At 43.0% G+C, this 26,073-nt stretch overlaps 1 protein-coding gene across 18 annotated transcripts in view; it reads right to left on the bottom strand.

Moving 5' to 3' along the window:
* The window catches only part of FGGY (FGGY carbohydrate kinase domain containing), a 510,923-nt gene that overhangs the window by 152,078 nt on the left and 332,772 nt on the right, over positions 1 to 26,073 (bottom strand). For 12 of the 18 annotated variants that reach the window (XM_069592908.1, XM_069592895.1, XM_069592915.1 and 9 more), the window contains one exon: positions 9,542 to 9,649. The exons of the other annotated variants lie outside the window; for them this stretch is intronic. In XM_069592908.1, coding sequence (XP_069449009.1) covers positions 9,542 to 9,649 — 108 coding nt within the window. The remainder of the gene's footprint in view (positions 1 to 9,541; positions 9,650 to 26,073) is intronic. 18 annotated transcript variants of the gene reach the window in all.

Here is a 26,073-nt window from a genome sequence, read left to right as displayed (position 1 = left end):
GGAGGTAGAAACAAGAAGGTTTTCTGATGAATTGGCCGTGGGCAGAGAGGGAAAAGAGAGAGGTAAGTACAAATCCTAATTTTCTGGCTTTAATAAGGATATAAACAATGGTGTACTTTACCAAGATGAAGACAAACAATGGAGGATCATAGTGAGTTTATCAGTTACTATAGTCAGAAAACGGACTAATCCCTGACTCCTTCTGCCCTCTACCTCCTTGATACTTAATCCACTGTTTCCATTATTAGAAAAACTATCCTTCAAAACCCCTCTCCTTTCTCTTTTCTTCACACTTCACATTCAATCCAGCAGGAAATACTTTTGCTTCTACCTTCAAAACATATCCCAAATCTGGGTGCTTTTCACTAAGCCCACGGCCATCATTCTCACCTCTCATTTGGCCTACTCCAAGAGCTTCTTTCTGGTCTTCCTGCTTCTACTTCCCCTACTCCCATCCACAGTTTATTCCCAACATAGCAGGCGGCAGCCAGAAGATACTTTAAAGACCTAAGTCATAGCATATCTCTCTTGTGTTCATCATTCTTCAATGACTTCCCATTTTACAAAGTAAAAGCCAAAATCCTTACAGTGGCCAAAATACAGCCTCCATTACATCTCTGACTGTATTCTCTATAGTTCTCATCCGGTTCACTCTGCCCCATTCCTGTGGGCTTCTTGCTATTCCTGTATTATTCCAGGTAAGCAACCCCCTCAGGATCTTTGCACTGGTTTTCCCTTGGCCTGATATGTTCTTCTCCCAGGTTTCCAAATGGCTAAGTGAAAGTGAAAGTTGCTCAGTCGTGTCCGACTCTTTGTGACCCCATGGACTACACAGTCCATGGAATTCTCTAGGCCAGAATACTGGAGTGAGTAGCCTTTCCCTTCTCCAGGATATCTTCCCAACCCAGGGATTGAACACACCAAATAGCTAACTCCCTTCCAAACCATATTTGTTAGATGTCACTTCAATGAGGCTTATCCTGACCATCTATTTAAAACTGCAAAGTCAACTCCCAAGTTGACTTCCTCTATGTTTTACAACTTATATCATAAAATAAAACTTACTTATCATTTTATTGTATATTATCTGTCTCCTGTTGTTAGAATGTAAGCTTGACAAGGGGACAGATTTTCAGAGGAGGGGCAGAAGGGGTTGTTTTACTTATTGCCTTTTTCTTACTTATAACAGTGCCTTGAAAACAGTAGGCACTCAATAAATACTGACTGTATAAATAAACATCACTCAAGTTTAGACTTTACAGATAACAAGAGAGACAGAGTCATCTCTATGCTTTAGAAAGATTGTTTTAGCTGCAATCTTTAGAGAGGGTAATGTGACTAAATGCATCCCCCTACCCCCGCCCCCCAATTCATACTTGCAATCTTAACCACAATGTCATGGTACTGGGAGGTGAGACCTCTGGGAGGTGGTTAGGTCATGAGGGTAGAGGCCTAATGAATGGGATTAGTGCCCTTATAAAGATCTGAAGAAACCAGAGTTCTCCTTTTCTACCAGGTGAAGATGCAAGGAAAAGACAGCCTTCTGCAACCCAGAAGAGGGCCCTCACCAGACCCCAACCATGCTGCTACCTTGATCTTGGGCTTCCAGTGTCCAGAACTATGAGAAATAAATTTCTGTTGTTTATAAGCCACTTGGTCCATGGAACTTTTTTTTTAATAGCAGCCCAAACTAATATACAAGGGTTAAAGGGGGAAAGATTAGAACTGAGAAGGTAATTAGGAAGCTGAGCAGGATCCAGAGGGATGTACAAAAAAAAAAAAAAGTGAAGGCCTGGGCAGGAGGAGGGAACAGAGACGCATCTGTTTATGCAGAGCTGGTCTTTGTATCCATGAAGTCGTTCTAATTAGCTAATGTGAGATGCTTGGCATGAAACACACCTACCTCTATATACCTAGATCCTGCCAACACTGATTCATACACGTTTCTCTTTCATGACCTCACGAAGTCTACTAACTGTATGTGTTTTAATACACTTGAAAAGAAAAGTCACACTAGCCGATAAAATAATTGCTTCTCAAGGAAGTACACAAGAGAACTGTAAGAAAAATTCAGAAAGGCAGCTCTGCAAAAGCCAAGTCCACTTCTGGAAAGATCTGGGGCTTCCAGTAGCTGACTTAGGTTTGAATCAAGGCTGTCCCCACCTACAGCTGTTAGACCTTGTTCAAGTTACCTCACTGTTCTGAGCCTATTTTGTCACTAGTAAAAATTATAAAACTGATCACACAGACATGCTGTGAAGATCAGATAAAATCCTGAATCTTCACGAGGGCCTGAATGTGCTTAGCATAGAACAGATTCTTCCAGTCGGCTGTAGGGGTAGTGCAATTTACTTTTATGGGCTACAATAAATTATAATTACCAGTTCTGTATCCAACTTTCCCATTAGATGATAAGCTACTAGAGGACAGGAATCATGTGACCATGTCCTTGCCTGGGCCAGAGTAATCTCTCAGGAAATCTCTGTAACAAGAAGGAAAGAGTGACTAAATGAAGTCACAGGTAGTGACATCACTATCTCTGTAAGCTTATCTCTGTAAGCTGTGTACACTCTAAGCTCTTCATGTTGCTGTTGTTCAGTGGCTAAGTCCTGTCTGACTCTTTGTGACCCCATGGACTACAGTGTACCAGGCTCCTCTGTCCTCCACTATCTCTTGTAGTTTATTCAAATTCATGTCCATTGAGTCAATGATGCTACTTAACCACCTCATCCTCCGCTGCTCCTCCTTTTGCCTTCACTATTTCCCAGCATCAGGGTCTTTTCCCATTGTGTCAGCTCTTCACATCAGGTAGCCAAAGTATTGGAGCTTCAGCTTCAGTATAAATCCTTCTGTTAGGTAGTTAGAATAGGAAAAGGGAGTCCAGAAGGGCAGTGGCTAAAAGACAAGGAAGGGAGAAGCCCGTGAAAATAGAACAAAGGAAGGTCTGAGGACGGGAGTGAGGACCTCAGGCAGAACAGACAGCACTCCTGGCTGGCCCAATTTACAAAGGGCAGGCCCAGGCGGAGGAGAAAAAACAGATAAAAGAGGAGCCAAAGGGCCGGAGGTCTTTCTCTTCTCTTCACGTCTTTTGGGTCGGCATGCCCTCACGCCTTGTGGATGTATTCTCCTTTATTTTCTAAATAAAGCTGAGTTGTAACACAGAGCTGGTCCATCTGACAGCTGTAACACTGGTCTGTCCGAGGGCTGTAATGCTGGTCTGCTGCTTCAAATTTTTGTTGGGACGAGACAGAACTGAGGAAATTACACACTCCCCTAACACTTCCAGTGAATATTCATGGTTGATTTCCTTTAGGATTGACTGATTTGATCTCCATGCTGTCCAAGGGACTCTCAAGAATCTTCTCCAGCACCACCATTTAAAGCATCAGTTCTTTGGCACTGAGCCTTCTTTATGGCTCAGCTCTCACTTCTGTGCATGACGACCGGAAAACCATCAGTTCAGTTCAGTCCAGTTCAGCCGCTCAGTCGTGTCCGACTCTGCAACCCCATGAATCACAGCACGCCAGGCCTCCCTGTCCATCACCAACTCCTGGAGTTCACTCAGACTCGCATCCATCGAGTCAGTGATGCCATCCAGCCATCTCATCCTCGGTTGTCTCCTTCTCCTCCTGCCCCCAATCTCTTCCAGCATTAGAGTCTTTTCCAATGAGTCAGCTCTTCGCATGAGGTGTCCAAAGTACTGGAGCTTCAGCTTTAGCATCATTCCTTCCAAAGAAATCCCAGGGTTGATTCCTTCAGAATGGACTGGTTGGATCTCCTTGCAGTCTAAGGGACTCTCAAGAGTCTTCTCCAACACCACAGTTCAAAAGCATCAATTCTTCAGCGCTCAGCCTTCTTCACAGTCCAACTCTCACATCCATACATGACCACTGGAAAAACCATAGCCTTGACTAGGCGGACCTTAGTGGGCAAAGTAATGTCTCTACTTTGGAATATACTATCTAGGTTGGTCATAACTTTTCTTCCAAGGAGTAAGCGTCTTTTAATTTCATGGCTGCAATCACCATCTGCAGTGATTTTGGAGCCCAAAAAGATAAAGTCTGACACTGATACTGTTTCCACTGTTTCCCCATCTATTTCCCATGAAGTGATGGGACCAGATGCCATGATGTTCGTTTTCTGAATGTTGAGCTTCAAGCCAACTTTTTCACTCTCCTCTCTCACTTTAATAAAGAGGCTTTTTAGTTCCTCTTCACTTTCTGCCATAAGGGTGGTGTCATCTGCATATCTGAGGTTATTGATATTTCTCCCGGCAATCTTGATCCCAGCTTGTGCTTCCTCCAGCCCAGCATTTCTCATGATGTACTCTGCCTATAAGGTAAATAAGCAGGGTGACAATATACAGCCTTGACATACTCCTTTTCCTATTTGGAACCAGTCTGTTGTTCCATGTCCAGTTCTAATTGTTGCTTCCTGACCTGCATACAGATTTCTCAGGAGGCAGGTTAGGTGGTCTGGTATTCCCATCTCTTTCAGAATTTTCCACAGTTTATTGTGATCCACACAGTCAAAGGCTTTGGCATAGTCAATAAAGCAGAGATGTTTTTCTGGAACTCTCTTCCATGATCCAGCGGATGTTGGCAATTTGATCTCTGGTTCCTCTGCCTTTTCTAAAACCACCTTGAACATCAGGGAGTTCACGGTTCAGGTATTCTGAAGCCTGGCTTGGAGAATTTTGATTATTACTTTACTAGCATGTGAGATGAGTGCAATTGTGCGGTAGTTTGAGCATTCTTTTGCATTGCCTTTCTTTGGAATCGGAATGAAAACTGACCTTTTTCAGTCCTGTGGCCACTGCTGAGTTTTCCAAATTTGCTGGCATATTGAGTGCAGCACTTTCACAGCATCATCTTTCAGGATTTGAAACAGTTCAACTGGAATTCCATCACCTTCACTAGCTTTGTTTGTAGTGATGCTTAACCATAGCTTTGACCATATGAATCTTTGTTGGCAAAGTGATATCTCGCTTTTTAATAGGCTATCTAGGTTTGCTCTAGCTTTCCTTCCAAGGGGCAAGGTTTTTTTAATCTTATGGTTTCAGTCACCATCCACGGTGATTTCAGAACCCAGGAAAACCAAATATGTCACTGCTCCCATTTTTTCCTCTTCTATTTGCCATGAAGTGATGGGACCAGATGCCAAGATCTTAGCTTTTTTAATGCTGAATTACAAGTCAGCCTTTTCACTCTCCTCTTTCACCCTCACCAAAAAGCTCTTGATGATGTTCCTCTTCACTTTCTGCCATTAGAGTGGTATCATCTACATATCTGAGGTTGTTGATATTTCTCTGGGCAATCTTGATTCCAGCTTGTGATTCCCCCAGCCCAACATTTTGCATGATGTACTCTGTATACACCCAGTTATGGAGGACTGGCTGAGCCCCTGAGGCAAGCCCCAGGCTGAAGGGCATTGGTGATAAAGGAGGAAGCAGATAAGCACTCACAATGCACAAATCCTAAACTCCAAGAGCAAGCAGCAGCTCACATAACCCTGTGGCTCAAGTTTATAAAGTTAAATTCTGACTTCAATCAATTGAATGTTAACTCCCATCAAGCCTTAGTGTCCCAGAAAGCCAGTGCACCACAGGGGCAGCTTAGGAATCTGTCCTAGTCTCTTTTACCCAGTACCTGTCCCAATAAAAATGACTTCAAGTAAGATAGAGAAGACAGCTTGGAGAGAAGGATGGCTGAGGTCCAGTTGGAAATAAGCTTCAGCATCTGGACGCAGTGACTGCATGGGCTGGTATTCTGTGGAAAAAATCTGGGCAAAAAACGATGGTTTTGCACAGCTATTCTGGAAAGAGTATCGACAAGCACGAGACAGTCTTTGATGGGTGTTTGGTGAGCTGAAATAAATCATCCATGGGAACGGGGTATGTGCCCTTCTAAGAGGAAATAAATATCGGCTGCACAAGTTTGAAATGAGTGGAAAACAAGTCCAAATCTCAGGCAGATGAAACTGCAAGGACTCCAGAGCCAGAAAAGATCCTATCCTATTTTTTTTTCTTCATCCTGAAGTTAACCAGATGGAGACTTTTTTTTTAAGTACCAATCTATTCATATACTTGGAATGAAAGATTTTGCTTTGTGATGGAAGATCTGTATTTAATTGCAAAAATAAGACAAAATATCTTTTTTTCCCCCAAATCTAGAGTTCAGATAAATTTTATTTCTTTTTCCCCCCTCTCTCCTTTACTTCCCTTTTCTTCTTCTGCCTCTTCTCTTCCACTTTAGATGATATATTTATGACTGCATGTTTGTAATGCATTCTGGACAGTGTAATAATAGAGCAGACTCTTATAGACAAAGTATATGAGAGGAGGTGTACCTATGAAACACAGAAAAAAAGAGATGTAACTTCCTCTTATCGTGTTCTGTACAATGACAATATGCTGAAAAACCAGTGATAAGAATTCACAAAACATGAACCAGAATAAGTACACAGAAAGGAAAGATAAGCGGCAAAGGAATCAGTAAAAAGGCCATTGACAGGGCATCAGGAAACTCTCCAGGCTGTGCTTGAGACCCTGAGCTTCAGTTCCGCATCTGTAAAATATGGATAACTGTACCTAACCTGTAGGGGTTCCAAGAGGATTAAATAAAATAGTACATGAAAGGCTCTTGGAATAGAGACTAAATAAGTCTTCAAAATAAATATTAGGCATTGTGATTATTATGACTATCACTCAAGGATTAACAAGATTATTTATATATAAATCTTTCCCATGGGAAAATACACTCAATAAGGTACAATTATTGTTGCTATTATTATTATCATCATCATTGCTATTCTTTTTATATCTCTATTTTCTAGTTTGCTTTGGCCTCTTTGAACTGATGCTTTATTGGATAGTCTGTTTCTTGATTCAGATTTTGCTCCATTTTGCTAGCTTCTGGACTTCCTTAGATTTTGCTTTCTGTAACACATGGGTCAATCATGCTCCATCCCCAGGTCCAATGAAACTATATACATAGAATTATCCAAAGAAGAACTCTATATGCAGCTTTATTGATGGTGCAAAATCAACTAACTAGATAAAGGCCAACAGTTCCCATGATTCTTTTCAAAAACCATAGTGGACTCTTATGAAGATTTTGTTAATGGTCAGAAAAGAGTCACTCTTTAATATTTAATTTCAGGCTCAGGAAGTAGGCATAACCAATTCTTGTCCACCAAAAGATGTCATAATGTTTGGGCAAAGATGGCTTATATCCATAGCAATGGAACAAACTCTAAGCCAAATACTAGGAAAAGCATTTCTTTACTGACACAGATGTTCAACTGTCATACTAAATCTCTGAAAACCTGTTGATGGACAGCTTCATGGACAATGCATCCTGCAAAAAGAGTTAGTTGAATGAATCACTATTTTTGTTATAAAAGACTCTAGGTTGTGTCTGCTATGAATTCTGAGTCTTCCAAGTTAATTATACCATAATATGGGCTTGTAAAGGTGTTTGTTTCAGTAATGGGTTTTCTTTGTGTCGCAGAAAGGAAGCAGATATTTAAGTTGAAAAGTTGTGTAAATACATGACACTACGTTTAAATAGGAGATCGTCAAGTTCCAATCCCACTGCACCTTTGGCACAGAGTGATGTCTTCTTCTCAACTTTTCTACTGAGAACAATCAAATGTTATTTAATTTATACTTCCCTACCAGACAATGAGCTCCTTAAACCTGGGACTGTTAGGGGACTAATTCATATATCTTTATAGCCCGGCACAAGAGTGGAGGCACACAACTGGCTCTTTGAATCTAGCCATTCACCTATGCCTCCATCAACTTTGAGAGAGAACGCAAGGCATCTAAGAATGAAATACAAACACATTGAGAAATGGAAATTAACGGTCCTTTGTACCCACATTCAGCTTAGGAGCAGACCACTTGTGATTTGGCTGAACATTCAGAAGAGCTGGAGAGGAGCAGACCATAAACAGACGATTTCAATACAACATAGTAAATGTGAGGTTGGGTAGCCGAGGCTGGGTCTCATTTTCTCTTGCTTTTCCACAGTTAATCCCTCAAAGGTCTGCTGATCTCTCGACCTCAATTCTCAGTCATTATTGCCACTGTCCCCATTCAAGCTCTCATGGCTTTTTGTCAGTGGGTCAATCTATTGAAGCTAGTCTCTTTTCGTTGGGCTATGTACGCCTAGGCCTTCTTCCTGATGGCTACTAGCCAGTTTTATAACAGAGATCCGACAACATCCGTCACTCTTCCAGTCTTTTACCTGCTCCTCTTGGTCTACTACCTAAAGTCCAACTCCTTAGAATGTTTTGCAGGGCCTTCTTCTGTGGGGTCCCTGACTAGCTCTTCCAATTTTACTGCAAGCCATTTTTCTAAGAACAGTTTATGCCACAACTGAAAGTTTGCAATTATCCTCAAATATGCCTTGTTATTTTTTCACTCAGATAACTGTGTCTATGCCAGTTCTCCTACCTAGAAAATATCCCTTTCTTTGTCTGGTTGGTCCCTATTTATTATTAAAGCTCAGCACAAATACTGTCTCCAGTGCTAAGAATTTCTTAATCTAGCTTTGTTCCAGCTCTGTGTCTTATACCTCAGGTATAGTACACATCTCATTTTTATTGATCTTCTGTCTTCCCTATAAGATGACCCCATGAATTCAACACATTTTCACTAAGCAGCTTTTATGAACCAGGCACTGGGCTGGATACAAAAAGTACAATATGGCCCATACTTTTAAAGAGCTCCTGCATGTAAGTCACTTTAGTCATATCTGACTCTTTGCAACTCTATGGACTGTAGCCCACTAGGCTCCTCTGTCCATGGCATTTTCCAGGCAATGATACTGGAGTGGGTTGCCATGCCCCTTCTCCAGGGGATCTTCATGACCCAAGGATTGCACGGGGCCGGAAACAAAGAGATGTATGATATGGTCCATGCCTTTAAAGAGCTCCTAGATTTCTGGAAAAGACAGATTATCTCAGAATTTGCTAAGAACTGAAGTTATGTCTTAAAGATCAAGTAAAACTAGCAAGTGACAAAGAACTTTCCAAGCAGAGCTTATACCAAGACACAGAGGAGTCGAATAACATGAGCCATGGGGAAGCTGTGAGTAGGGCAATCCAACCGTAGTGACAAGTACACATGCCAGACTGGAAGGGATAGACCACAAGGGGAATGATGTGCCCAGAAAACTATCTGAACTATGCCCCCAGGGCTATGAGGAACCAGTGAAGGATGCTGGCTAGAGATGAACACAGTCCTTTTCACACAGTAGAATATCACTCTTGTTGCCATGAGAAAAATGGGTTGTTATGTGAAAAGAAAGCTAGGTGAGAAGATCGGTTAGTCATCAATGCCTGGACCAACATTTATTCCTTTGGCAAACACAGGCTGCATATGCTCCATATGTGAGGTTGTATGCTAAGGAAAAGTTAATTCTGATTTAAGAGTCTGCAAATCTTTCAGATACTGGGTATAAAGAATATGACAAAATGGACTAGTCAAGGGTGGAAAAACATTAAAGACCATAGGAAGAAAGTGTCAACTTACCAGTTTTCCAGTAACGCTCTGACCACCTTCATTCAGCCAGAACCCAGGGACCATGGCTGAGAAATAAGGGCCCCAGACACCTGGTACAAAGATTGGGTTTTTGCTGATCTGGAAAGAAAGGGGCAAAGTATGTGAAAATATTGACCCTCAAGGCTAGAAGCAGTCTTATCTTCCTCCCATGTGAGGTCCCTCTGACCATGGAATTCAGCTTCTTGCTAAATACCTTTGATGGTGGGGAAGTCACTCCTGCCAAAGAATGGGCCTGGCTTCTTCTTTAAGAACCTTTCTGATAAACTCATCCAGGTGTCAAGGTAGCCAAAGAGATCATTTTGGAAAGAAACTGATGTGACAGTCTTTGGCTGGCTCCCTCTCTGTAGTGAACTGACTGCGGTCGTGGTCCCCATTTTCTAGCCCTCTCTGCATCCACCTGCTCTGTGATGTGACTTCGTAGCCCCTGTCATTGAGAGGTGGGATCCCCATCCTTTGAGTCTGGATCAACTTTGTCACTTGATCTGGCCAACAGAATGGAGCAGAAGTGACACTGTGCACCAGCTTTCAGGCCAAAACCTCAAGAACTGTGTGCTCCTGTTCTTCCTCCTCTCCCTCTGCCAGAGTACATGCCCCAGTGAGCCTTCTGGACAGATATGCAGAAAGCTGAGTCAGTCCAGTTGTCACACGTGATGATTCAGATACATGAGACAGCCAAAATCGGATCAGCAAATCCTTTTAGTCAACCAGCAGCTGGCAAGCCTGGATCACCAGAATCACTCAGCCAACTGATAAGACTTGTGAACAAAAATACACGTCCTGTTGTGTGTCATGAGGATCTTATGTTTGTTTCCCACCTAACATATTTAAGGCAAGAGATACATCCCCTTACTTCTACAAACATTTATTAGACACCCAATAGCATACTTGGAGAAGGCAATGGCACCCCACTCCAGTACTCTTGCCTGGAAAATCCCATGGACGGAGGAGCCTGGTGGGCTATAGCCCAAGGGGTCGCGAAGAGTCAGACACAACTGAGCGACTTCACTTTCACTTTTCACTTTCATGCACTGGAGAAGGAAATGGCAACCCACTCCACTGCTCTTGCCTGGAGAATCCTAGGGACGGGGGACCCTGGTGGGCTGCCGTCTATGGGGTTGCACAGAGTCGGACATGACTGAGGCGACTTAGCAGCAGCAGCAGATAAGTAAACAGTCAAATAGAAAAGTGTGATCCATGGGATGGTAAAGACCAAGCACGGAATGCTGTGGGAGGGGCACATCAGGTAAGGAATGAAGTGGTCCAGACTGTGGCTTCTTAGAGAATGAGACATACACTTAGACTAGTAAGATTAAGCAAGATGAAAGGAGAACAGGCATTCCAGGTCAAGGGGATAGCTTGAACAAAGCCATGTAGGTGAGACAGATGCTCTTGGTTTTCAAGATATGACAATGTCTTTTTGTAGCAGACCATGGAAGTCCATTAGGTGTTAGGAAAGTACATCAAGGGATGAGACAGGATAGGCAGGGATGGACCACATGTTTACTGATCTGGAAAGGCATGAGCTTCTCATCCACCCAGTGGGGATGAATGCTGAAGTGATATTGTGGTTGCGGGAGGGTGTATGAGAAGGTAAGGATGAAAAGGGAGTTAGGTACATTGGGTCTACTCCTGAGTGTCCTGAAGCTGGGCACAGAATGTATGCATTCATTTACTCTACAAATATTTATTCAGCTCTTACTGTGCCAGGCCCTAGGGATACAGAAGTGAACTGAATATATCTATAATTTCTGCCCTCATGGAGTTTATAGTACAGAACTTCAGCATATGGATAAACCTTCTAACTATTCTGGTTCTCTTTTCATTAAATGAGTGAAATCAGTCAAATCAGTAGGAGTTCCAATCCCCAAAAAGGAAGGGGGTGAGGGAAGGCAGGAGACTATACAATGTCATAAACTTTAAATTTTGTCAAATAAAAATAGTTTATAAAAAGGGTAAATTTAACACCTAATTTCAGGGGTAAAGAGCTTTTTCGGTTTTTCTTCCCTGCAAGGAAAGACCATTTAACTTTGATACATTCACTCATTTCTTGACGGGTTCAGCAGATGTTTCCTGAGTTCCTGTTGTGATCCAGGCACTGAAAGTAAACGTACAGAAAACAGTGTAGTCTCCACCTTCATGGAACTGCTCTCTTAAGAGGAAAGTAGACGAGGGGGGCTGAGATTCAGGTTTGGCCAGGATTCTCTCAGTTTTAGCATTAAAATTCCTATGTCCTAGAAAACTCTCAGTACTAGGCAAAAGGGACAGCTGGTCACCCTAAGATGAGTATCACACAAATGTATAAATACAAACTGTGATAAGTGAATGAAAGAATATCACAAGGTATTATAAGGGCTCATAAGTGAGGTACTTAATGTAACCTAGGGGTCAGACTTTTCTGAAAAAGTGATATTTGAATTAAGGTGAAAACATACACAGAAATTATTTAGGTGTGAGCATATATACATCTGTATTTTGCACATATATATGTGTGTTTGTATATGTACATGATAGATAAGAGTGTTCCAGACAGAAGCAGCACACACTAAACGGTATTCATTTTTATCACTTTGTCTTTGTCAGTGAAAATTTTATCACATGCCAGCTCTAGAAAGTACTGCCCTACTCTGCTGCAATGCCTGAGCCACATTGGGGTGAATAAGACAGCCCATGCCCATAAGCACGTAAGCCCCGGGGTTTAGATGGGTGGATGGACACCCACTAAAGTCAAGCCATCTGTTTTCATGCCCTGCACCCCTTCCCGTCCAGAATTCTTCCAGCACCATTCGACAGATGAGTTTCAGAGAGGCGGCATGTTGTCCACAGTCACAAAGGTTGTAAGCGGCTGAGGTGGGAGTTGAACCCAGGTACATACTGGCCTCAAACTCTAGGATATGCCTTTTAAAAACAAACAAAATTTGTATAAATTGCTTAGGAGGGTTTTGCATCAGTCCCGCCACCCCCACCCCCAACTGTACCTGCACCTCAAACCCCATGATTTAAAGATGTTTCTGTATCAGTTTTTGCCGAACTCCACTGGCAGACTAGACTCTGCTGCTCAGAAATGGCAGGTAAAGGCTCTGACTGTCTAGAATACTCTGAGTTGATCCTGCTTGTGCTCACTCATGTGGAACGGCACACACTTCTCATTGAACATCCTGACTATGGCAAGGAAACAGATACATGTTCCCCAGAGCACCTCCAATTACTCCCAAGCTCTGGAAGAAAACAAGTAAGAGTTTGTTTAGACTGAGTGTACATTCGTGTATTTATGTATACTTTAATCCTCTGCAGTAAACCTAAATACTTCAGAAAAATTTTGTGAAAGCCCTTTCCATGCTGATGGCTATCTTCGCCTGAAGGCTGCTCTGGGACTCAAAGGGAAGGAGCACATTTTACTCCACTAATAACGGGTATCCATATAGGACACTGACTTTCCAGCAATAATGTGCTATTGGCAACAGCAACCACTACAACTGATTGGGTACTTGTTAAAGACCATATTCTAAGCACACTGCAGGAATTAAATCACTTGATCCCCACTATAACCCTAAGGGGACGATTCTATCATTACTCCTATTGTTCAGATATGTAAACCGAGGCAGAGACTGTTAAACAGCATACATGCTCATGCTCAGTTGCTCAGTCATGTCCAACTCTTTGCAATCCTGTGGACTGTGGCCCACAAGGCTCCTCTGTCCATGGGATTTTTCTAGACAAGAACACTGGAGAGGGTTGCCATTTTCTCCTTCAGAGGATCTTCCTGACCCAGAGATTGAACCCACATCTCCGGTGTCTCCCGCACTGGCAGGTGGATTACCACTGAGCCACTTGGGAAACCCATTAAATGGCATACACAAGGTACCCAAGGTTATAAAAACACAAAGCAGTCAGGCCCTAGAGGTTCTGTATTTCTTCCTGATTTTAGGCTACCATTGCTTCTTTGAGTCCTTCATTTACCTCTAAAGGGCAGAAAGCAAGGGTCATTAGAGCCAGAAGAACCAACCTCCTGGCCTTGATGACACATAGGATAGGGAATCTTCATGTGCAAAAGGCTTTTGATAAGTTTCCCCCTATAGACTTGTGAAGAGCAGAGGAGAAAGAAAGGATTGAGTCAAAGGCCTGTCTTCACTCTATCATGACTACCATGTTCTTAGCCAGGTGACCTTGTGAAAGGGAATCTGATTTCTGAGCCTCAGTTTCCTCAGTTCCAAAATGGGAAGAATGATATAAATGTGGTAGGACTTTCATGAAAATAAAATAAGCTGTCGCCTATAAACAGCTTATTATATGTTAAATATCATGTAAAAGTTAGTTCTTGAAGTGAGGAAGGTATGACGGGATAGTCAGGTGATTGGGACGAATGGCCATAGCCGAAAGTAACTGCTACCGTTAAGCACACATCCTGGTAACTCAGTTGGTAAAGAATCTGCCTGCAGTGCAGGAGACCTGGGTTCGATCCGTGGGTCAGGAAATCCCCTGGAAAAGGAAATGGCAACCCACTCCAGTATTCTTGCCTGGAAAATTCTACAGACAGAGGAGCTTGACAGGCTATAGTCCATGGGGTCCCAAGAGTAGGACATGACTTATCAACTAAACCACCACCACCACCATCAAGGAAGTCTCTAGATGCATTCTTGGTTTCATTCAGTCAACATTCTTAATAATGAAGTAGAAGATGACATGGGCTTCCCAGGTGGCTCAGTGGTAAAGAATTTGCCTACCAACGCAGGAGACGCAGGGGAGGCTGGTTCAATCCCTGGGTCAGGAAGATCCCCTGGAGAAGGAAATGGCAACCTGCTGTGGTATTCTTGCCTGGAGAATCCCATGGACAGAGGAGCCCGGCAGACTACAGTCCATGGAGTCACAAACAGCTGGACACGAGTTTGAGTGACTCAGCAGAGCACACAGAAGCTGATATAGAAGCAAAGTTTATCATATTTTCAGGTGGTTTAAACTTGGGAGGATTACTTATCATGAGCCATGTCCAAATTATGAGTCAAACTTACTTTAAGCCGACCCAGAAAGATGTTATGGGGAGGGAGGTGGGAGGGGGGTTCATGTTTGGGAATGCATGTAAGAATTAAAGATTTTAAAATTTAAAAAATAAAAAACTAAAAAAAATAAAAAATAAAATAGAAAAAAAAACAAAAAAAAATACAACTAGAAAATAGTTAACATTTATTAAATTGTAAAGTCAAAATTTTACACTTAAAAGGTACTGGTAATATTCCCTTCTGGAATATTCCTTTTAATGGGTGATGTTACATGAGCATTCAATTTAGTATGAATTGTATGGAAACCTTTGATGTATTATTTAATTATGTGTGATAGAAATAAAGTTATAAAAACCTACAATAAAACAAAATATTTGGTTGCACACTCTATGCCAAGCACTAAGATTAGCAATAAGGTTAATAAAATAATAAGGCAGAATAATAATAACAATAGAAGAAGAACAGTGAGGAAAGAAAAAGGAGGAGAGAGGAGAAGAAGGAGAATTAACAATAAGGCACAGCCCTTTTCCACAAGGTGCTCCTGGTCAGACTGGGTAGACAGAGGTGGAAATTAACAAATTACAACAAAACATGCCAAGTGCTACAGTGAGTTGGGTGAGGAGTGTGGTAGGAGCCCAAACTGCCTGGGAGAAGAGCGAGCACTTCACAGAGGTGGCCACATGGGAGCCAGGCCTTAAGGGATGGATGAATAAGTGCTTCCTTAGGCGGATAGGGAGGGTATCCCAGGTAACAAGCCTCAGAGGCATGAAGCTGTGCAAGCATCTCAATTTTTACGAGGGCTTAAAGTTCTCCACTTTACATAAAAGTTCACAAGGTCTGAAGGATGGGTATATTTTTGCAACAACATATCCTATTGCTTGTTAAAGATTCCATTTTAAAAATCCAGTGATGGGAAAAAAGCCTCAGTGAAACCACCCTCAAAGTCAGAAAGAAGAAATAATATTATAGAAATAATAATAGTAAGTAATAAAATAGCAATTGCTAACAGTTATTGTGGGTTTATTACATGCCAGACTCTTCGAGGCACTTTACAGGCATTATCACATTTAATACTCATGACAACCCAATGAGATAGATACTATTATTATCCTTACTCCACAAATGAGGAAATCTAAGCTGAAGAAGATCAAATAACTCGTAAATACAAAAGGAGTAACTGCAAGGTCCAGGCAGGATCTAAGCTATGATCTACCAACTTATTTTTCTCTCCAGATTATATTTTCCTTACCCATAAAATAGCCTGGACTAGAGATGTTTAATATCTCTTTTGCCTTTGAGATTCTCTGATTCCTGAAAGTTGAGTCATTCTCCCTTAGCTGGCCAATCGGAACTCTCCAGAACACTATTAATATTTCAACACAGACTCTGCCCTCACATGGCCTGGGACTCATGGGGTTGTCTGGGGTTGCTTCTTGGGGTATCTCTAAGTACCCAACTTTGCTCTACCAACTCTCTGACCTATGGCCAACATTACTGGGGGCTTCTCCAGACTGCCAACTTCATGGATTATATTCAATGGCTATTATCTAGAATAACTTACATTAGCTGGGTAAATATTCAGCACCTACTTACTAGATACACACTGACTTCAAACTACTGTTTTAAATATAAAAAGAAAGATGGGTGTTGAGAGCCATGTAAATTACATAATCCCTGTTTACAATCTAGTAGGCACTGGAGAGCAGGATGAGCTACGTACTCAGGCATCAAGTGACTTCTGAATGCACATTTGCATTCAGACTTAAAATAATCCTATTAATACATGGAGTCAAACACACACAGTCCGTTTTACAGGTGAAGACACAAGAATGGGGACAGTAATCGAAATACCCAGGATCACAAGGCTCAGAAATGGTGGAGTTGGGATTAGAAGCCTCTCTCCATGTGCTCCTGCCTCTTTTCATGTCTGTATCCGAGCTGGCTCCAGGAGTGGATGCCACTGGCTGACTTTTCATCTATGGCTATGCTACAGTCAGCCGAGTTTCCCTGTGGTGATAAAACCCAGGCGCCTGCTCATACCTTTCTGGGGGCAGTGACTGAGTTCAGGGCAGGGAGCTACCCCAGCAATGTCCGCTCTGCCTTCCCATCATCCCAAGCTTGGCCTAAGCCTCTGGCAGGGGCAGGGGGCAGGCTGCAGGCGCCAGTGGTCCTGGGAGGGAACAGGAGGTTTTGTTTTGAGTGCCTCCAGCCAGGTTGGGAATGTAAGAGGGTAGCCGCAGGCATGTGTGGGACTGGGTATTTCCGTGGTGGCTCATCTCTCCCTCCAAATGGACTGTGCTATCGTCTTACTAGAAAAAACCATTTATACACATTCCAGCCAGCTCCCAGCTCACTACATAGTACAAAAAAAGAGCACAGAGAATTCTGTTTATGAATGGGGGCTCTTAGCATTCACCTCTATTTTTGCACTTCTCAGGCTGAATTGCAATGAGCCTCTCCTACAAAATGGTGAGGAACCATGTGTTATCTTGAAGGTAGTAAATAAACATGGTTTGGTAATATGAGCATAGACCTTGGAGTCAGGAAAAGAGTTGTTAGATGCTCAGTTGTGTCTGACTCTTTGTGACCCCAGGGACTGCAGCCTGCCAGGCTCCTCTGTCCACCAAATTCTTCAGGCAAGCATAGTGGAATTCTGACCCAGGGATCGAACCCAGGTCTCCTGCCTTGCTGGTAGATTCTTTACCAAAAGCTGGCTGTCAGTTATGATTGGGTTGCTTCCTAGCCATGAACCTCTGAATCCCTTTGAGTCCCTTTCCTCAATTATCAATTCAGCACAGTTTATTTCAGTTCAGTCGCTCAGTCATGTCTGATGGGGATAATTCCAGATCCTATCCCTCATCAGCTCCATCTCTCTGGTGGGCTCTTCTTCCTCCTTCCTCCTGGATTTGTCTCACTCACCACATCTCTCAGGGTCAGCTCACTCTCATGTAGTTATGACAGTTTTTACGCTGCTGAGTTTCAAATTTTTATTCCAAATGTAGACCTCTCTCCTGAGTTCCATATAGGACATTTGACCCAAATGTCTAATCAAATGTCCAATATAGATAGACTTTGTCATTCTTCCTCCTAGGGCTCCTCCTGTTCTGGGGTCTCTGTCTTACAACATGGTACCCTATTTACTCAACCAGCAGAATATCATTCTTGACTTCTTCATCTCACTCATTGCTCCACGTTAGGTCGCATGTACGGTCAACTCTATTTTCAAATGGAAACCTTTATGTTTCTCCCCATTGCCATCACATTAGTCAGTCCTTTACCTTTTCTTGCTTGGGTTCTTGAAACAGCAACTAAACTGGTTTATTTGCCTCACATATTGTCCTCCTCCCTGCAATCTGCAAGCCCCATCAGAGACTAACTTCCATACCTGCAGCCCAGTGGTCTTTCCAATAGACAAACATAATTCTATCACTTCCTTTATTTACATCCTTTAGACATTGATCAGACATTCCCACCTCTCTGACCTGATCTATGTATGATTTGGCCAAATAGACCTTTGGTACATGTGGTCATTTCTCCCACTCTTTGCCCTATCATTTTTATTTTTTACTGCAGTAAGCTCATCACAGCATAGAAATTCCACAAGTGAGCCATTTTCTTTCTCATCTCTGAATCTTCATCAATTCTCCTCTCTCTTTCTAAAAGGCAGCCCTAGGACTTCCCAGGAGTCCAGTGTTTGAGACTGTGCTTCCAATGCACAAGGTGCTGATTCAATCCCTGGTTGGGGAACTAAGATCCCACAGGCTGTGGGGCACGGCCAAAAAAAGAAAAGAAAAGAAAAGAAAACCTCGCTGCTTATTTGAAATACACATTAAAAAAGAAAAAAAAAGAAAAGAAAAAAGGGCAGCCCCTCTCACCTTCCTGACTAACTTTAAAATGTCCTTTTGTAAGACTGTTCCATATTACCTTTACCTGCTCCGGGAAACCTTCTCTGAACTCCGACTTTTCTCCTAGTTCCCAGGTGGGTGTGCCTTCTTGTATCTTCCCTTAGCTCTCAGTACTTCCATGATGTAGGCAATTCTAACATTACATGTGTAAATGTGTATACTGAGGTCTATAAATACACACATAATATGTACTTATATCTACAGAGTATGCTTTGTAAATGAAATCATCACACATATGCAAGAAATGGCTAAAATTACTATTAATTTATAGTTTTAATAAATTTACTAATAATTAATTATTATTAATTATCCCACCTGCATTACAAACAACCATAGAATAAAAAACATATCCAATCACTGTAAGTGACCTGTGGCTAATAAACCTCAGGCCTGCCAAGTTTTCCTCTCCTCTATTTGGAGGTTTTGGAAAGGTTCAGAGTCCTCCAATAAAGTCTGCCTTTCCTAGAAACTCAATCCCTTTATTTCAGTTGGAGCAAAACAAGAACACATAAAATCCATTCATAGATGTCTTCTGGGGCTTAGTAGTCTGAGTGGGCAGGTGGGGAGGGCACTGGGCCGGTGTGTTCCCCAACCAAATGGTCCCCAATCTGGGGATGGAGGGAGGCTGCCAGATATTGCCTGGAATGTCCTGAATTATTTGCAAAGGATTCTGGACCCTTTAAACCTCCTTCTTCATCATCTGGAAACTGGTATGTGATCACAACAGCAATGTCATTCATCTGCTTCTTATCCACTCACACTGAACACACCCAAAGTTGACTGCAAGAGAGACTGAATAGCTAAGAAGACTTTGGGATCCTCCTGAAGTTCCAAAGTTGACTGCAAGAGAGACCGAGTAGCCAAGAAGACTTTGGGATCCTCCTGAAGTTCCAAAGTTGACTGCAAGAGACTGAATAGCCAAGAAGACTTTGGGGGTCCTCCTGAAGTTGCCCCAGCTTCCTTTCCCCTGCAGACCAGAAGCCACACTCAACCTTCTCTGTACAAATGCCTGATGTGCTCCAGGGAGCTCAGACTGGCTTCAACTTCGGAAGCTTTGAGAGCTGTGTGACCCCAAAGATGTAAAATCATATCTGGCCTCTTTTTCACAGCCCATACAGTCTGTGGTGGGTAAACCACAGTTTCTTCTGTAATGGGGGAGGGGCCACCAGGGAGTGGGGGAGGGAGCTAAAGAGGAGGAGGGGTGCTCCGTGTGCACAGTATTTATCCATCAGACAGATTCTTAGCTCTGTTGCTCTGATGCTACATAGTGAACTGGACCCTCAGAATCAGAAGTGTATTTTCTATTTTTGTCACACCCCCCATGAATGAGCACAGCGCTATTAAGCGGTTCTCAAATACGGTTCAACCAATGCTCTTTTGATTCCAAATTAGCTGCTACATAAAGCAGCTCCCCCTTACAGAATTTCAGTTCAGTTCAGTTCAGTCGCTCAGTCGTGTCCAACTATTTGTGACCCCATGAACTGCAGCACACCAGGCCTCCCTGTCCATCACCAACTCCTGGAGTTTACTCAGACTCATGTCCATTGAGTCGGTGATGCCATCCAGCCATCTCATCCTCTGTTGTCCCCTTCTCCTCCTGCCCCCAATCCCTCCCAGCATCAGAGTCTTTTCAAATGAGTCAACTCTTCGCATGAGGTGGCCAAAGTATAGAAGTTAGAAAGAGACACATGTACCCCAATGTTCATCGCAGCACTGTTTATAATAGCCAGGACATGGAAACAACCTAGATGTCCATCAGCAGATGAATGGATAAGAAAGCTGTGGTACATATACACAATGGAGTATTACTCAGCCGTTAAAAAGAATTCATTTGAATCAGTTCTGATGAGATGGATGAAACTGGAGCCAATTATACAGAGTGAAGTAAGCCAGAAAGAAAAACACCAATACAGTATACTAACACATATATATGGAATTTAGGAAGATGGCAATGACGACCCTGTATGCAAGACAGGAAAAAAGACACAGATGTGTATAACGGACTTTTGGACTCAGAGGGAGAGGGAGAGGGTGGGATGATTTGGGAGAATGGGAATTCTAACATGTATACTATCATGTAAGAATTGAATAGCCAGTCTATGTCTGACGTAGGGGGCAGCATGCTTGGGGCTGGTGCATGGGGATGACCCAGAGAGATGTTGTGGGGAGGGAGGTGGGAGGGGGGGTCATGTTTGGGAACGCATGTAAGAATTAAAGATTTTAGAATTTAAAAAATAAAAAAAAATTTAAAAAATAAATAAATAAAAATTTAAAAAAAAAAGGTGCCCATAACAGAGAAGCAGAAATATATGATATCTCTTATATGCAGAATCTAAAAAGAAATTATATAAATGAACCTACTTATAAAACAGACAGACTCACAGACTTAGAGAATGAACTTATGGTTGCGGGAGTAAGGATGGGGGAAGGGATAATTAGGGAGTTTGGGACGGACATGTACGCACTGCTATATTTAAAATGGATAACCAGTTAGGTCCTCCTGTATAGCACAAGGAATTCTGCCCAATCTTATGTGGCAGTCTGGATGGGAGGGGAGTTTGGGGGAGAATGGATACATGTATATGTATGGCTGAGTCCCTTGGCTACCCACCTGAAACTATCACAACATTGTTACTTGGCTATACGCCAGTATAAAATAAAAAGCTTAAAGGAAAAAAAAAAGTTATAGCAAGGGGTCTAAAATGATGCGAGTAGTTTCATAGCTGAGGCTGAGCAAATCAGCAGGTCCAGAGGGGGATGACACAGCCTTTTCCCTTGTGACAGACCCTTGGCACCTGTGACACAGCGCCTCCATCAGACGTGCTCTGACTCTGCCTGCTAAGTTGTGGACATTTCTCTCCCAACCCTGCTCCTGATCTCTTTCTGCATGTCCCTTATTAAGACTGTGGTCTAGCCTCAGCTATCTCATAAATCTGACCATGGACTCTGCTTTTCTGGTTTAATATTCAATGTTCTGTCTTAACTTGCTGTGTGACCTAGCCCCTTGGGGGTGGTCATCTGAAAAATGGGGTGCAGAGGACTGCTTTTTACAGATTTGTAAAGATTAAATGTGCCACAGTCTATTATAGGCATTGGTGCCGTGCCTGGTACATTCAGTGACCCAGGGAAATGAAGCCTGTATTAATATCATCACCTCCATACCAGCCAAAGTGTACTTCTTATTTATGGATTGGCATACACATGGGTGTTTAATTTTAAAATGTATGATCTGACATGCTCTTGAATAGAATGCTAAAGTAGGGTACAGAAGTTGCCCTGGCTCTAGAGAAGAGAACGTAAGATAAGAAGCAAACTCTCACTCGGATGAGTTGTTCTATTGGCAAGATCTGTCACTCGGATTAAACACAATTGAGGCTTTACCCTGGTAAAAGCATATAATATAGAGGCAAAGAGAGCCTTGGCTGATTTATATTGGAGCTTCTATTGATAAAAGAATTTCTGTGCATATGCATCAGTTATTGCCTTTTGGAAGTGCTCCCCAGACACCCGACTCCTGCTAATCAGGGGATACTCAGGAACTTGAGCCATGTCCATGCAAGTCTAGACCTGAAGAATCCTCCTCTGCAGAATTTTCTCTCCATTTATGGCCTCACAGAAGATAAAGCCAGAAGAGAAACTAAAAACTATCCATATTTATATGACACTTCCCTCAATGAGTAACTACAAAAGTATTATAAACAGAGTTTATTCAAAACTCAGGGTGAAGGGGTTTACCCCTTACATTTTCTCTGTAACAAGAGACTGGGAACATGAAAACATAGTGACGGCTGGATGGAGGTGAGGAGAAAGAAGATGGGGAGAAATGGCGTGAAACCCAGCCTTCTCTGGCTACCAGCATGTGTGGAGCAGACAAGTGATCATGGCCCTCTGTCCTGCCATTTCTGGAGCAGGCATCCAGCGTGCTGAAGAGTCACCGTCTTCAAATGCAGTGACATGCCCTGAAAGGTCTCTGTCATCTGATGGGGGTGGGGGCACTTTCGCCTATATCCCAAGACGCTGGGATGGCCTGTGCTGTATGTGATTCTAATGGGAAAGGGAGCTGTGCTTTACAGATGCTAACTTAAGTTCCCAGCTTCCAAAAGGCAGAATCAGGATTTAGACTCAGATGGGATGTAAGAGTCCCTAACTTTTCTGAGACATTGTTTTAGAGGAAAAAGGTTGTAAGAACACAGTAGACAGAGAGCCCTCTCTTCCGTATTTGGTCTGGAGCAAGCCCGGTGCCTTCTGGACCTTGAATGGAATATGTACCTTGCAAATTCAACAGGCATGATGAGATTTTCCTATATTGGGGAGAGAAAGAGAAATAAAAGAGAGAGAGAGAACCCACACATTCCAGAGTATTTTTTTCCTCCTCTCTATGTTCTCAGTTGTGTTTGACTCTTTGCGACCCCAAGGACTGTAGCCGCCAGGCTCCTCTGTCCATGGGATTCTCAAGGCAAGAATGCTAGAGTGGGTTGCCATTTCCTCCTCCAGGGGAACTTCCCCACCCAGGGATCGAACCTGCATGTCCAGCGTCTCCTGCATTGCAGGCGGACTCTTTACTACTGAGCCACCAGGGAAGCCTTCGATCTATTCTCAATAGCAATTCTTTAAGAATATTAAGGGAGTCTCATGTTTAGATAAAAAGAAATTACTTAATAAAATGCTTTCCTATTTAAATGAGATCTTATAAAAGAGAAATGGCTTGTACCACAGAGGCAAGGGAACTAAAGAAGAAAAGATGCTAGATGCTCAGAGGGGAAGTTGATTGAAGGGGTGTGCCCTCTGCCTGTACTCTTATAAAAGACCACACTAATATAGGCGATATGTAAACACTGCAGAACAATCAGAAACAAATGAAAGGAGGGCTGCAGAGTAACAAAGTTCAGCTGTGGGCAATGGCCAGGAGGCAGCTTTTGTTATGCACAGATCTTCTGCATGTGAGGCATGCCAGATTTCAACTAGGCTGTAGGCTAGTTAGCGTATGAGAATGGATCAGGGCCCATCTGGATTTCCTTAGGAAAAAAGCATGGGGGAGTGGGTAGAAAAAGAGAAAAAAGGCAGGTATCTGCAAAATATAAAATAAATGACCTGATGTAGGTCAGGGTTACAGTTCTGGAAGAGTGGTTTAAATAAAGTTTCTGTGTTATAGATCAGTCATGTATTTAGCCTGTGATAAGTCGGGTCTGACTCTTTGTGACCCCATGGACTGTAGTCTGCCAGGCTCCTCTGTCCATGGGATTTTCCAAGCAAAGAATCCTGGAGTGGGTTGCTATTTCCTTCTTCAGGGATCTTCCTTACCTAGGGATAGAACCTGTGTCTCCTGGATTGGCGGGTGGAATCTTTACCACTGAGCTACCTGGAAAGCATATTTAGCTCACAATGTAACAAAGACAATTACTGGGTTGGCCAAGAAGTTTGTTCTGGTTTTTCCATTACATTTTATGGAAAAATGAAATTATTGGCCAACTCAATACAATGGTGTATATATATTATATATATATATATGTATATTGTGTGTGTGTTTAAAGGCACTGCAAATAAACACAGGGGAAAAGGGAAGGGAAGACGGCTAACATTTGCCAAACAGTTACTATGTCTGATGGTTTTCACATGTTTATAGATTTTCTTTGATTTACAGAGGGCCTCCCTGGTGTCTCAGACAGTAAAAGCATCCTCCTACAATGCGGGAGACCAGGGTTTGATCCCTGCGTAGGTAAGGTCCCCTGGAGAAGGAAATGGCAACCCCCTCCAGTACTCTTGCCTGGAAAAGCCCATGGATGGAGGAACCTGGTAGGTTACAGTCCATGGGGTTGCAAAGAGTACGACATGACTGAGTGACTTCACTTTGATTTACAGATGAAGAAACCATAGCTCACAAAATTCAAAGCCCTGTTCACGGCCACACAGGTACCAAGGGGCAGAAAGGGGATTGGTCTGGGTCTGTCTAACTCCAAAAGCCATGCTCTTCCTACTATAGCTGGCTTCTTCTTGGCTGTCTGGGAACCAGAAGAGTCAAATGGATATAAGAGGGTCAGTGGAAGCAGCCCTTCCCATTCTGGGTATGAGCCGGGGCTGTGGGTTTACAGAGAGGGGCCCTTGGTGCTTGCAAGGATAAGGGCACTGCCTAAGGGTTCCCTTAATGAGCAAACCTAAGCCTGGGTTCTGGAGCTCAGTGTGCTTCCCGAGGGTCCTGCTTCTCTCTCTCCACTCATCATGCAGCAATCAGAGATAAGATTAAATGAAACTGGCCACCAGGGCCAGCCTGGCTTCCAGGATGTGTGAATTCCGGCAGAACGCTCTGTGTGTTGATACCCTGTGTGTGTGGTGTGGGCTCATTCGCCATTGGCCTAGCAATCTGAGAATCTGGCTCTCACCTGAGGGACAGATGTCAGGGTAAGGAGTCAGAGCTATTTTTCCACTTCACTGGCAGGCTCTTGGAGGGTGGTGATTGAGCACACAGCCATGGTGGGAGGAGACACTCCTTGACCCTCCACACTGGCCTCTGGGGGATACAGAGAGGGGAGCGCTGGTCAATGGGGTCTGAGGCTGGTGAGACTCCTTCCTCAGGGCCAAATAGTGCCATAAAGAAGAGGATTTCGGTTGAGCCAGGTAGGGAGTTAAAACTTGTACAATGAGTTATTAAAGTGAAAAGTGTTAGTAGCTCAGTTGTGTCTGACTCTGTGACCCCCTGGCTCTATGATGACCAGGCTCTTCTGTCCATGGAATTTTTTAGACAAGAATACTGGAATAGGTAGCCATTCCCCTAGGGGATCTTCCTGACCCAGGAATCAAACCCAGGTCTCCCTCATTGCACGCAGGTTCTTTACCAAGTTATGAGACTCTGGTGAATCCTGGTTTCTCCCATGTCGGTGACAGACAAGAGTATTTACCTTCCAGAAGGTTCAGGAATATTAGAGGCAACAGAGAGAAAACCCTGAGATAGTGCCTGCACACAGTAAATAATCAACAAGTGATAGCTGATTATTTAACTTCCTGAACCAGGAAATGTTAAGCCAGGCAATGTTTAATCTACATTTTTCTGAGTGAAGAGAGCAGACTAGCCTGGTTAATCCCGCTCAGGTGCAAATAACTGAGATGCTGGCAGAGGGTGTGAATGGCTGGAGATACAGTAGGGTTTGGGTGGAAGGAATGTGGGTCTCATTTGTTTTTAGCCAGACCTTGAGGATGGCTTGGATCTCAAGTTGTGTCCCTAATGGGTTGATGGTAAAAAAAAAAAACAACAAAAAACAAAAAACAAAAAAACCCAACTAATGTTCACACTTGAGGCATTTCTGTTAATCGAGGCTCTGCACTCATCTGTGAAGAGCTTCTGCAGCTGCCTTCTAGAGCTGGGGCCATGAGCTGTGACTGTGCATGCAAAGCGCCTCATGTGGTTTCGGACCCGCAGCAGGTCCCTAAGACAGGGGAATAGAGGAGGGCTCAGGCAACATCTCGGGCCTCTGTGGAATCAAGATTCTCTGAAACAGAGACACTTCACACACTGCTTCAGCAAACATTTAATTGAGCACCTACTATGTGTCAGGCCCTGGAGAAATAAAGATGAAAAAAATTCTGTCCTTGTCCTAGTTCTCAGTGCCGT

The sequence above is a fragment of the Ovis canadensis genome, chromosome 1, assembly GCF_042477335.2.
Source record: "Ovis canadensis isolate MfBH-ARS-UI-01 breed Bighorn chromosome 1, ARS-UI_OviCan_v2, whole genome shotgun sequence".
NCBI classification, from domain to species: Eukaryota; Metazoa; Chordata; class Mammalia; order Artiodactyla; family Bovidae; genus Ovis; species Ovis canadensis.
Note: the sequence above shows the minus strand (reverse complement) of the source record. Positions and strands in the feature narration are given on the sequence as shown.